The 14,342-nt window shown below is 45.8% G+C and overlaps 1 protein-coding gene across 1 annotated transcript in view; it reads left to right on the top strand.

Moving 5' to 3' along the window:
- Positions 1-14,342, top strand: part of neo1a (neogenin 1a) — a 109,006-nt gene that overhangs the window by 38,307 nt on the left and 56,357 nt on the right. Inside the window, exons 5-6 of the mRNA XM_038986297.1 lie at positions 7,916-8,070; positions 8,424-8,544. Coding sequence (XP_038842225.1) covers positions 7,916-8,070; positions 8,424-8,544 — 276 coding nt within the window. The remainder of the gene's footprint in view (positions 1-7,915; positions 8,071-8,423; positions 8,545-14,342) is intronic.

Below are 14,342 nucleotides of genomic sequence, written 5' to 3'. Positions count from 1 at the left end.
ATGCCCCCGAAATGGTTTGTCGATCAGTGTGGATTCCAGTTAGATAATGTGCTGCTAGTCAGAACAAGATATATTCCAGTTAGATAATGTGCTGCTAGTCAGAACAATATATATTCCAGTTAGATAATGTGCTGCTAGTCAGAACAATATATATTCCAGTTAGATAATGTGCTGCTAGTCAGAACAAGATATATTCCAGTTAGATAATGTGCTGCTAGTCAGAACAATATATATTCCAGTTAGATAATGTGCTGCTAGTCAGAACCTTATATATTCCAGTTAGATAATGTGCTGCTAGTCAGAACAATATATATTCCAGTTAGATAATGTGCTGCTAGTCAGAACCTTATATATTCCAGTTAGATAATGTGCTGCTAGTCAGAACCTTATATATTCCAGTTAGATAATGTGCTGCCAGTCAGAACAATATATATTCCAGTTAGATAATGTGCTGCTAGTCAGAACAATATATATTCCAGTTAGATAATGTGCTGCCAGTCAGAACAATATATATTCCAGTTAGATAATGTGCTGCCAGTCAGAACAAGATATATTCCAGTTAGATAATGTGCTGCCAGTCAGAACAATATATATTCCAGTTAGATAATGTGCTGCCAGTCAGAACAATATATATTCCAGTTAGATAATGTGCTGCCAGTCAGAACAATATATATTCCAGTTAGATAATGTGCTGCCAGTCAGAACAATATATATTCCAGTTAGATAATGTGCTGCCAGTCAGAACAATATATATTCCAGTTAGATAATGTGCTGCCAGTCAGAACAATATATATTCCAGTTAGATAATGTGCTGCCAGTCAGAACAATATATATTCCAGTTAGATAATGTGCTGCCAGTCAGAACAATATATATTCCAGTTAGATAATGTGCTGCCAGTCAGAACAATATATATTCCAGTTAGATAATGTGCTGCTAGTCAGAACCTTATATATTCCAGTTAGATAATGTGCTGCTAGTCAGAACCTTATATATTCCAGTTAGATAATGTGCTGCTAGTCAGAACCTTATATATTCCAGTTAGATAATGTGCTGCCAGTCAGAACAATATATATTCCAGTTAGACAACGTGCTGCCAGTCAGAACAATATATATTCCATTTAGACAACGTGCTGCTAGTCAGAACAAGATATATTCCAGTTAGACTACGTGCTGCTAGTCAGAACAAGATATATTCCAGTTAGACTACGTGCTGCCAGTCAGAACAATATATATTCCAGTTAGACTACGGGGTGCCACTCAGAACCTTATATATTCCAGTTAGACTACGTGCTGCTAGTCAGAACAATATATATTCCAGTTAGACTACGGGGTGCCACTCAGAACCTTATATATTCCAGTTAGACTGCGGGGTGCCACTCAGAACCTTATATATTCCAGTTAGACTGCGGGGTGCCACTCAGAACCTTATATATTCCAGTTAGACTGCGGGGTGCCAGTCAGAACAATATATATTCCATTTAGACTACGGGGTGCCACTCAGAACCTTATATATTCCAGTTAGACTGCGGGGTGCCAGTCAGAACCTTATATATTCCAGTTAGACTGCGGGGTGCCAGTCAGAACAATATATATTCCATTTAGACTACGGGGTGCCACTCAGAACCTTATATATTCCAGTTAGACTGCGGGGTGCCAGTCAGAACCTTATATATTCCAGTTAGACTACGGGGTGCCACTCAGAACCTTATATATTCCAGTTAGACTGCGGGGTGCCACTCAGAACCTTATATATTCCAGTTAGACTGCGGGGTGCCACTCAGAACCTTATATATTCCAGTTAGACTGCGGGGTGCCACTTAGAACCTTATATATTCCAGTTAGACTACGGGGTGCCACTCAGAACCTTATATATTCCAGTTAGACTACGGGGTGCCACTCAGAACCTTATATATTCCAGTTAGACTGCGGGGTGCCACTCAGAACCTTATATATTCCAGTTAGACTACGGGGTGCCACTCAGAACCTTATATATTCCAGTTAGACTACGGGGTGCCACTCAGAACCTTATATATTCCAGTTAGACTGCGGGGTGCCACTCAGAACCTTATATATTCCAGTTAGACTACGGGGTGCCACTCAGAATCTTATATATTCCAGTTAGGCTACGTGGTGCCACTCAGAACATTGCTCAGATGGTTGGAGGATGGAGTTTAATTAGAGTTGTGGGTAAGACTTATTTAAACTACGACTGAATTACCTGTAGGCTATTATCTGTAAGTTTCTCTGGATAAGAGCGCCTGCTAAATGATCATGTCATTATATTATAGAACAGTTAGCCTGGCTGATTACGCTGTTGAACCCACCCTCTGTTCCCCCAGAGTAGAAAGGACCTTATCCACCCAACTGTTAAACACAATCAGTCTGTGGTCCACATGTGAATGGGATGTGAATGGTATGCTATTGGAGAGCTGTGAAGGCTGATACAGAGGCTTGACTTGACACTACTCGCCAACATCACAGCTATTATACCTTGGTTACAGAGGTCACGTCTTATCAGAGCACTGAGCTGCCCCCCCCCCCCCCCCCCCCCCCCACACACACAATCCTACTGACCAACAACACAGCTATTATACCTTGGTTACAGAGGTCACGTCTTATCAGAGCACTGAGCTGCCCCCTCCTCCCACACACACAATCCTACTGACCAACAACACAGCTATTATACCTTGGTTACAGAGGTCACGTCTTATCAGAGCACTGAGCTGGGCGCCCCCCCCACACACAATCCGAATTACACACACACTCAGGCACTCTCCCTCCACAATCCTACGTACACACACTCGGGCACACACACACACATACACACACAGTCACCCTCCTCAGAGCCACACTCCAATTACACTGTAAAGGACAAGGCTGAGACACAGCGCTCTGCATGACCTTGTTACAGGAGAGATGGATGAGGCCATTTATCTCCACAGACGATCAAATAACTTGACCCTGCCCTCATTACCCTGGTCTGGGGTAGAACTACGTCTGTACACACCTCTCCATAGGATGAGACACTGTAATTATAGGCAGTTTTTAACTACTTTGAGATGCTTTGTTATAAAAGACTACAGGGAAGATGGAGGTAGAGATGAGGACTTTGTTTTGTGTTTTCCTGGTTGGATAACATGTCTTAAGGATTGCTATTTAGTTAAAGGGTCAGGGGAAGTTGAAGCCAAAGTTGTTCCGTTTTCAAATGGTTTGTTCTCCCTTCACTGGCAAGTAAGGATGGAAAAGAGACTGGGTGGTGCTGAAATGGAAAAGAGACTGGGTGGTGCTGAAATGGAAAAGAGACTGGGTGGTGCTGAAATGGAAAAGAGACTGGGTGGTGCTGAAATGGAAAAGAGACTGGGTGGTGCTGAAATGGAAAAGAGACCGGGTGGAGCCGAAATGGAAAAGAGACCGGGTGGAGCCGAAATGGAAAAGAGACCGGGTGGAGCCGAAATGGAAAAGAGACCGGGTGGAGCCGAAATGGAAAAGAGACCGGGTGGAGCCGAAATGGAAAAGAGACCGGGTGGTGCCGAAATGGAAAAGAGACCGGGTGGTGCCGAAATGGAAAAGAGACCGGGTGGTGCCGAAATGGAAAAGAGACTGGGTGGTGCCGAAATGGAAAAGAGACCGGGTGGTGCCGAAATGGAAAAGAGACCGGGTGGAGCCGAAATGGAAAAGAGACCGGGTGGAGCCGAAATGGAAAAGAGACCGGGTGGAGCCGAAATGGAAAAGAGACCGGGTGGAGCCGAAATGGAAAAGAGACCGGGTGGAGCCGAAATGGAAAAGAGACCGGGTGGAGCCGAAATGGAAAAGAGACCGGGTGGAGCCGAAATGGAAAAGAGACCGGGTGGAGCCGAAATGGAAAAGAGACCGGGTGGAGCCGAAATGGAAAAGAGACCGGGTGGAGCCGAAATGGAAAAGAGACCGGGTGGAGCCGAAATGGAAAAGAGACCGGGTGGAGCCGAAATGGAAAAGAGACCGGGTGGAGCCGAAATGGAAAAGAGACCGGGTGGAGCCGAAATGGAAAAGAGACCGGGTGGAGCCGAAATGGAAAAGAGACCGGGTGGAGCCGAAATGGAAAAGAGACCGGGTGGAGCCGAAATGGAAAAGAGACCGGGTGGAGCCGAAATGGAAAAGAGACCGGGTGGAGCCGAAATGGAAAAGAGACCGGGTGGAGCCGAAATGGAAAAGAGACCGGGTACTATAGACGATTGGATTTAGCTATGAGTCCCTGCGTTGTCTCTTCCTCCGTCTCTACCGTCCAAGTTTTCAGTGAAGCGTGATGTTATCTGATTCCATTTGATTTTCCAGTTCTCACTAACTGTTCTATCACGTAGCCTGCAGCTGGGAACACAGTGTTGTTTAACTTCTTGCGACTACAGGGGGTGCTGTTCCGAATTAGCATTTTGTCGTCTCCAAATTAAACTGCCTAGTACTCAATTCTTGCTCGTACAATATGCATATTATTAATTCTATTGGATAGAAAACACTTTCTAGTTTCATACAAAGTTGGAATGATGTCTGTGGGTGACCCAGAACTCTTTCTACAGCGAAATCCATGACAGACAGTGAAAGGTCTGAGAGCGAAGCTCTGATTTCAGATCAGTTTTAAAAGTCTGTGTATATCCTATGGAACGACACGAACTGCACCCGCCTTCCCCTGGATGTCAGTAACCAATGAGAAGTGGAATGGGCCTTCTGCGTAGCTCTCAGAGGTTATAAAGGACCAAGGAGTGAGGGTAGCCCCCCTTTCGACGCTCGCCTTTACGCAGGAAGACACCTCCGGATGCCATTTTCAAAGGCTCGGTTATCAACGTAAAATGTATCCGTCTGTAATTTAATTCGATATAGGACTTAGAAACATCAAGGTAGTTAATTTAAACCGTTTTATAGCAATTTATATCCGTTTAGTGCGATTTTGATGCATTTCTATGTGAAGCACCGGGCACATTTCGGGGTCCCGGTCGAACGTTAGCGGGCATTTAGACGGACAAAGGACATCTTTCGACCAAAAGAAGATTAAACCCAAGAAAGAATACATTGCCCAAGAATCTGATGGAAGAACAGCTCAAAGTAAGCAATATTTAATATGATAAATCGTTGTTCTGTCGAAATATTTTAAACGCATATTTCGCCATTTTGTTTGGTATAGCTTCACTTGGCGAACCCTGTATTGAAAAGTAAGGATAATTTTAAAAATGTAAGTCAGCGGTTGCATTAAGAACTAATTTGTCTTTCGATTCCTGTCAACTCTGTATTTTTTAGTCAAGTATATGATTAGCTTTCGATTAAACTAGATCACTCTGAAAGCTGACGTCCCTCATTTTGATGCTTGAGTTGTGACTATTTCCATTGTATAACCACGGTTTTGTATGGCTAAATATGCACCTTTTCGAACAAACTGTATATGTATGTTGTAAAATGATGTTACAGGAGTGTCATCGGAAGAATTCTGAGAAGGTTAGTGAAAAAATTAATATATTTTGGCGATGATAACGTTATAGCTCCCTTTGCCTTGAATTCATACTCTACTAACGTTTTCACATGTGGTATGCTAACTTATCGATTTATTGTGTTTTCGCTGAAAAACGCTTAGAAAATCTGAAATATGGTCTGAAATCACAAGAACTGTGTCTTTCCATTGCTATGCTTTGTCTATTTTTATGAAATGTTTTATGATGAGTAAATTGGTCATACACGTTGCTCTATCTAGTAATTCTAGTCGATTTGTGATGGTCGGTGCAATTGTAAACTGTGATTTCTACCTGAAATATGCACTTTTTTCTAACAACACCTATCCTATACCATAAATATGTTATCAGACTGTCATCTGATGAGTTTTTGTCTTGGTTTGTTGCTATCAATATCTTAGTTTAGCCGAATTGGTGATAGCTAGTGGTGGAGAGAGAAAATGGTGGACAAAGAAAGATGGTGTATTTTGCTAACGTGGTTAGCTAATAGATTTACATATTGTGTCTTCCCTGTAAAACATTTTAAAAAACAGAAATGATGGGTTTATTCACAAGATCTGTATCTTTCATCTGGTGTCTTGGACTTGTGATTTAATGATATTTAGATGCTACTATTTACTTGTGAAGCTATGCTAGCGATGCTAATCAGTGTGGGGGGGGTGGGGGGTGATCCCGGATACGGGGTTGATACTCGTGAAAGGTTAACAGCCTGTTATGGAGCGTTACCCTTCACATTACAAGAGGAGAACATGATAGGTAATCTCACATTAAATTATTTCTCAGTAGACAGTTATACACACCCACATACACTATTTTATTTGTTTATTTGATTTAACCTTTATTTAACTGGGCAAGTCAGTTAGGAACAAATTCGTATTTACAATGAGGGCCTTTGGGGATGGGGGCTGGGATTTAAAAAAATATATATATTAAAAAAAATACAAAACACATCACGGCAAGAGACAACACTACATAGAGACCTAGTACAACAACATAACATGGTAACAACACAACACTAATAGAGACCTCAGACAACAACACATGGTAACAACACATGACAACAACACATGGTAACAACACTACATAGAGACCTCAGACAACAACACTACATAGAGACCTCAGACAACAACACTACATAGAGACCTCAGACAACAACACTACATAGAGACCTCAGACAACAACACAACATGGTCACAACACTACATAGAGACCTCAGACAACAACACATGGTAACACAACACTACATAGAGACCTAAGACAACACAACATGGTAACAGCACATGACAACACAACATGGTAACAACACATGACAACAACACATGGTAACACAACACTACATAGAGACCTAAGACAACACAACATGGTAACAACACAACACTACATAGAGACCTAAGACAACACAACATGGTAACAACACAACACTACATAGAGACCTAAGACAACACAACATGGTAACAACACATGACAACAACACAACATGGTAACAACACAACACTACATAGAGACCTCAGACAACAACACAACATGGTAACAACACAACACTACATAGAGACCTAAGACAACACAACATGGTAACAGCACATGACAACACAACATGGTAACAACACATGACAACAACACATGGTAACACAACACTACATAGAGACCTAAGACAACACAACATGGTAACAGCACATGACAACACAACATGGTAACAACACATGACAACAACACATGGTAACACAACACTACATAGAGACCTAAGACAACACAACATGGTAACAACACAACACTACATAGAGACCTAAGACAACACAACATGGTAACAACACATGACAACAACACAACATGGTAACAACACAACACTACATAGAGACCGAAGACAACAACACAACATGGTAACAACGCATGACAACACAACATGGTAACAACACAACACTATATAGAGACCTAAGACAACAACACAACATGGTAGCAACACATGACAACAACATGGCAGCAACACAAAACATGGTACAAACATTGGGCACAGACAACAGCACAAAGGGAAAGAAGGTAGAGACAACAATACATCACGCTAAGCAGCCTGTCAGTAAGAGTGTCCATGATTGAGTCTTTGAATGAAGAGATTGAGATGAAACTGTCCAGTTTGAGTGTTTTTTGCAGCTCGTTCCAGTCACTAGGTGCAGCGAACTGAAAAGAGACCCGGGGACACCCCCACACAGGCACCCCCACACAGGCACCCCCACACAGGCACCCACACACAGGCACCCACACACAGGCACCCACACACAGGCACCCACACACAGGCACCCACACACAGGCACCCACACACAGGCACCCACACACAGGCACCCACACACAGGCACCCACACACAGGCACCCACACACAGGCACCCAAACACAGGCACCCAAACACAGGCACAGACACTCTGACACACCTCTCCCCTGCTGTATGTTGCAGTTCCACCGGAGTTCCTGAAGAGGCCGGCCAACATCTACGCCCACGAGTCCATGGACATCATGTTTCAGTGTGAGGTCACAGGCTCCCCGGCCCCCACCGTCAAATGGGTCAAAAACGGAGACGCTGTCATTCCCAGCGACTACTTCAAAATCATTGTAAGTTTGTTGTAATGTAAAATGTCATTAGGATGTGTGACGTAAAACCTGTAGTTCAGCTTCTGATCTTTACTGAGGAGAAGTTCTAGTGACATTCTACAGTCTGATACCTCTTAACCAATCGCTTTAACAAGCAGTGCTTCAGCTAGATGCTCAACTGATGTGGTCTTTGATTTACGAGTGGTCGGTCAATCACCATATTGACCTCTCACACAGTCTCCACCTCAAGACATTGACCTATTTCCCTCTCTCTCCACCACCTGATGTTATTGACCTCGCTCTCTCGGTCGCTTTTTCTATCTCTCTTTTTCTCTCTGTCTCTCTCTCTCTGTCTCTCTCTCTCTGACCCGCAGAATGAACACAACCTGCAGGTGCTGGGTCTGGTCAAGTCTGACGAGGGATTCTACCAGTGTCTGGCAGAGAACGATGCAGGGAACATGCAGTCCAGCGCTCAACTCATCATCCTAGAGCACGGTACGTTGGGAGGGGAACCGAATGGACAGGGTTCTAGATAGAAGCCAGTGCTCATTCTGGGGGAGCTTGGTTGTAGTAGTAATCACATTGATGGGTGTTTTGGGGTACATTAGGTTTACTCAAACACAAGGCTGGACACTGGAAATGAGTAGAGCCTAGAATACAGTAGACAGTGTGAATATTGAACAAATCTAAGAAGCATGCCCAAAGAGTATGACAAGCAAAGAGAGTAGGACAAGAAAAAGGACAACCCAAAACCTCCAGAGAGAGGGAGAGGTAGGGACAGAAACAAAGACAACACAAAACCTCCAGGGAGAGGTAGGGACAGAAACAAAGACAACCCAAAACCTCCAGAGAGAGGGAGAGGTAGGGACAGAAACAAAGACAACCCAAAACCTCCAGGGAGAGGTAGGGACAGAAACAAAGACAACCCAAAACCTCCAGGGAGAGGTAGGGACAGAAACAAAGACAATCCAAAACCTCCAGGGAGAGGGAGAGGTAGGGACAGAAACAAAGACAACCCAAAACCTCCAGGGAGAGGTAGGGACAGAAACAAAGACAACCCAAAACCTCCAGGGAGAGGTAGGGACAGAAACAAAGACAACCCAAAACCTCCAGGGAGAGGTAGGGACAGAAACAAAGACAACCCAAAACCTCCAGGGAGAGGGAGAGGTAGGGACAGAAACAAAGACAACCCAAAACCTCCAGGGAGAGGGAGAGGTAGGGACAGAAACAAAGACAACCCAAAACCTCCAGGGAGAGGGAGAGGTAGGGACAGAAACAAAGACAACCCAAAACCTCCAGGGAGAGGGAGAGGTAGGGACAGAAACAAAGACAACCCAAAACCTCCAGGGAGAGGGAGAGGTAGGGACAGAAACAAAGACAACCCAAAACCTCCAGGGAGAGGGAGAGGTAGGGACAGAAACAAAGACAACCCAAAACCTCCAGGGAGAGGGAGAGGTAGGGACAGAAACAAAGACAACACCACCAGACACCAGAATAGATTCAGTTCCTAAAAATAGGACTGGTTGTATTAAAACGCCCATGTGGGGGAAAGGGAAAAATACCAATCTGGGGCTGGGTGATGACGAGGTGAAGTTTTTTTTCTCCATCCTGCTTTTAAAAGTGCTGATTCCAACAACCGGCACATCCACCTACAGATATCTATAGTAGCTACCAAACTAACTGCAGAACTGCATTTCTGTAGGTAACCAGATTTAACACGTGTGAATTGTCCCGTTACTCCTGAGCAGGTTGTTCATGGATTAGCATAAATTGGGGTGTCGGTCAGATAGCTCCCTCCAAACAGTGTTCTCTTCTCCCCGTTGGAAGCCACTAAGTCAGAAATAATGATGACCTGCAGCTTTTAAGTAGCATTATGCATATCTCAAATAATTGCTCAACGAGGGAGATCAGCAAGGGGTGTCTTGTGACCTAGAACTTGTTTTTGTTTGGGATCAGTCAGTAAAGCAGACGGTCTGACACACTCGCCTGCCCTCAGCAGGACGTTAGAGAGAGCACTCTTATCCCATGACATGAAAGGGCTGTTTTAATGATTCCTACTGCCTTTGTAAGGTACAATAGGTTATTGGCTACAGCTGCCAGGCTAGCAGCCCTTTCTCCCCCTACATTACATCATGGTGGCTTCTTCTCATGAAAGTCGAGAGTTCAGTGCCCTGTTTACAGCTACACAAACAGTGAATGTGGGAAGTTCATTTTCCCTGAAGAGTGGATGTAAATATCCATCATATGCACTTTGTTTATTTCCAGTTTCCATACATTTGATTTACTCCCTGTGTCAGCATGTGGTCCATCAGCATCCTAAACAATCCTATAATTTCTTACAAAAGCTGCCTCACAGAGGTGCCAAAGTAAGTATTCCCTTCCATAGAAATGGCCCAGTTTGACCGTGCTGTTCTGTGAATATCGCTCTCTGAGGCTGGGAGATGATTTTCTTCCTCTAGCTCTGTAAATTGAGAGTAGATCTCTCTGGAACGTATCTTCTCTCCTGTGCCGGGTTAGTGTACACAGATCTTCCTTGGTGCCATCTGTCAACTCTCCCCTCCCGCCGCTCTCTCCTATCAGCCACCTGCTCTGTCCCCTGTGCACCTCTGTCCACTGGGCCAAGTGCTAAATGTGCTGTCCGTACTGTCCTCTCTCTTTTCACCCTCACCGGCTGTCCCCCTCACCGCTGGGGGTCCTTATCCGCTCCCTCGTCCCCCTCCTCTCCTGTGCCTCTGTCCTCCTCTCCTGTGTCTCCCCCTTCCGTCGCCCTCCTCCTGTGTCTCCCCCCTCCGTCCCCCTCCTGTGTCTCCGTCTCCCCCCTCCGTCCCCCTCCTGTGTCCCCCTCCTCTCCTGTGTCTCGTCCCCCTCCTCTCCTGTGTCTCCCCCTCGTCCCCCTCTTCTCTCCCATGTCGTCCCCCATCAGATTTGCCCCTTCTCCCTCACTGCTGCCGCGGTTGCATTCGTGTCTATGATAGAAAAAAGGGTTTGAATCATGTCTGTGCTCAGTTGTGTAAAGAATGAATTTAGAAAAAGTTCCAATACTGAACATATTGATTTTCTTTGTATCTTTTTGTAATCCAAACATTTCTTTCCTATTCATCCAAGTTCAGACAGAAAAGCCTCCATGAACGACCACTACTTCACTGAAGAGACCAGAGTAGAAAAAACCCTTTCTTTGTGTTCTTCCTTCAGGAGTTCAACAAAGCGAACACAGACCAGCTCACTGCTACGTTTTTAAAACCCTCAGTTACTTTTTGGAGCCGGAGACCAAGAATAGCCCTCAAATTGCAGTCCGGAGCAATTTTTGTACACATTCCTTCCTTTGCCATGTGTTCTGTGCAATGTAGGGTGACTAGTTACAAACAGATGTTAGAACAGGATAACAGCAGAAATGGACCTGGATGAGACTAATTATATAATGCGAGGGTGGCCAAGTGACCCTAGTTAATTCACCCTGTAAACCGGCCTCACTTTCTCCTGTCCTCTCCTATAATGGTGAGGAACAGAGCCTTTTAAAAGGCTTAGGTAGTATTGTTACTGCCACCATTTAGAACTATTTGAGCCAGGCCACCACACGTTGTTAGGTGTTGCTAGTTTAGCATCTTATTGGTCTCTGTAGTCATTTGTGGTCTATACATGTCTGGTTTTCTAGTCATTTACAGTCAAGTGTGTATATTATATGGCTGGGTTTTAGATTGACATTGTAATTGAAAACTAAGAACAAAACGTAGTCAACATATAGTGCGTTCAGTATTGGAGGGGCAGTCAGTATTGGAGGGGCAGTCAGTATTGGAGGGGCAGTCAGTATTGGAGGGGCAGTCAGTATTGGAGGGGCAGTCAGTATTGGAGGGGCAGTCAGTATTGGAGGGGCAGTCAGTATTGGAGGGGCAGTCAGTATTGGAGGGGCAGTCAGTATTGGAGGGGCAGTCAGTATTGGAGGGGCAGTCAGTATTGGAGGGGCAGTCAGTATTGGAGGGGCAGTCAGTATTGGAGGGGCAGTCAGTATTGGAGGGGCAGTCAGTATTGGAGGGGAGCTAATGCAGGAAACCGGCGAATGAACAGGCATTGAGGATGTTGTTTGCTCCTCTGCCCTCTGCCTTTTCCTCCCACATTCATTCAAGAGATGTTCTTCTCTTTTGCATTTGAATGCTTGTTTTTCTCCCCTCAGCATGTAAGCACCCCTTCAGATATTCAAGTGCTCCTCTCTCAGCATACAGAATATGTTTTGACCCCCCCCCCCCCCCCCCCCCCCTGGTTCGGAGGCTCCCGCTGTAGAAGGGAATTGTATAGGATAATCAAACACCAGCAGGAGTTGATTGGCTGAGTCTACTTCATCTCACACTTATAGGACTCCTGTTTTTTAAAATATGGTGTCTGTTATACCAGGGTAGTGCATCTGTTGTACCGGGGTAGAGCGTCTGTTGTACCGGGGTAGAGCGTCTGTTGTACCGGGGTAGAGCGTCTGTTGTACCGGGGGTAGGGCGTCTGTTGTACCGGGGGTAGGGCGTCTGTTGTACCGGGGTAGAGCGTCTGTTGTACCGGGGGTAGGGCGTCTGTTGTACCGGGGTAGAGCGTCTGTTGTACCGGGGGTAGGGCGTCTTGTACCGGGGGTAGGGCGTCTGTTGTACGGGGGTAGGGCGTCTGTTGTACCGGGGTAGGGCGTCTGTTGTACCGGGGTAGGGCGTCTGTTGTACCGGGGTAGGGCGTCTGTTGTACCGGGGTAGGGCGTCTGTTGTACCGGGGTAGCAAGTCTGTTGTACCGGGGTAGCAAGTCTGTTGTACCGGGGTAGCGCGTCTGTTGTACCGGGGTAGCGCGTCTGTTGTACCGGGGTAGAGCGCCTGTTGTCCCGGGGTAGCGCGTCTGTTGTACCGGGGTAGCGCGTCTGATATCTGTCTGTCTATTGTACCGGGGTAGCGGGTCAGGTGTCTGTGTTCTACCAGGGTAGTGTATTGTACCAGGGTAGTGGGTCAGGTGTCTGTAGTTTACCAGGGGCAGTGTATTGGACCAGGGGTAGTGTATTGGACCAGGGTAGTGAGTCAGGTGTCTGTAGTTTACCAGGGTAGTGAGTCAAGTGTCTGTATTGTACCAGGGTAGTGTATTGTACCAGGGTAGTGCATTGGACCAGGGTAGTGCATTGGACCAGGGTAGTGCATTGGACCAGGGTAGTGCATTGGACCAGGGTAGTGCATTGGACCAGGGTAGTGCATTGGACCAGGGTAGTGTATTGTACCAGGGTAGTGCATTGGACCAGGGTAGTGGGTGGAGTGGATAAAACCAAGAAGAGCTCAGTCACACCGGGGCTTTAACAGGAATCAGTCATTCCACCCATAATGACCAGTACCCCCCCCCCCCCACACACACAAACACACACAGCCTCTTCCCTCCTCTCTTCTTTCCCCTTCTTCCCCATCTCTCTTCCTCACCCTCTCCCTCTCCCCCTCCCTCAGCACATTGTCCCAGTCAGTCCCCACCCAGAGCAGAAAACCACTCTAGTCAACACTAAACTGACAGGACACAGAGCACTTTCACCACAGCCAAACACAAATGCCTGTTGAGAAATGGACTTTCTCCATCTAATGACTGGCTGAGTGCTTTTTTTGTTTTGCAGAGCGTGGGAGCAGTCGGATGATAAATTGAAATCAGTGGTGTTGGAATTCAGAGGCTGACATAGTGATAGATCAGAGAGGGGGAGATCTCCGCTGCCAGGCTTGCCAGCCAAGCTGCTGGGGAAGTTTTCAGTTGGGCATAGCAGAGTGGGATAGAATCAATAGGATATTATAGAGTATAATTTAACCTAGCAGGGCTGTTTTTGATGGATGTGTTTTTGCGATCAGTAAGTTAAAACTGATTAGACTGGAAAGAGAGGAACTATAGTATCTACAGAATACTACTGCGGCAGAGAATAGTACTGCGGCAGAGAATAGTACTGCGGCAGAGAATAGTACTGCGGCAGAGAATAGTACTGCGGCAGAGAATAGTACTGGGGCAGAGAATAGTACTGGGGCAGAGAATAGTACTGGGGCAGAGAATAGTACTGGGGCAGAGAATAGTACTGGGGCAGAGAATAGTACTGGGGCAGAGAATAGTACTGGGGCAGAGAATAGTACTGGGGCAGAGAATAGTACTGGGGCAGAGAATAGTACTGGGGCAGAGGATAGTACTGCGGCAGAGAATAGTACTGCGGCAGAGAATAGTACTGGGGCAGAGGATAGTACTGCGGCAGAGGATAGTACTGCGGCAGAGGATAGTACTGCGGCAGAGAATAGTACTGCGGCAGAGAATAGTACTGGGG

This window comes from Salvelinus namaycush, unplaced genomic scaffold (genome assembly GCF_016432855.1).
Source record: "Salvelinus namaycush isolate Seneca unplaced genomic scaffold, SaNama_1.0 Scaffold449, whole genome shotgun sequence".
In the NCBI taxonomy this organism is placed as follows: Eukaryota; Metazoa; Chordata; class Actinopteri; order Salmoniformes; family Salmonidae; genus Salvelinus; species Salvelinus namaycush.
Note: the sequence above shows the minus strand (reverse complement) of the source record. Positions and strands in the feature narration are given on the sequence as shown.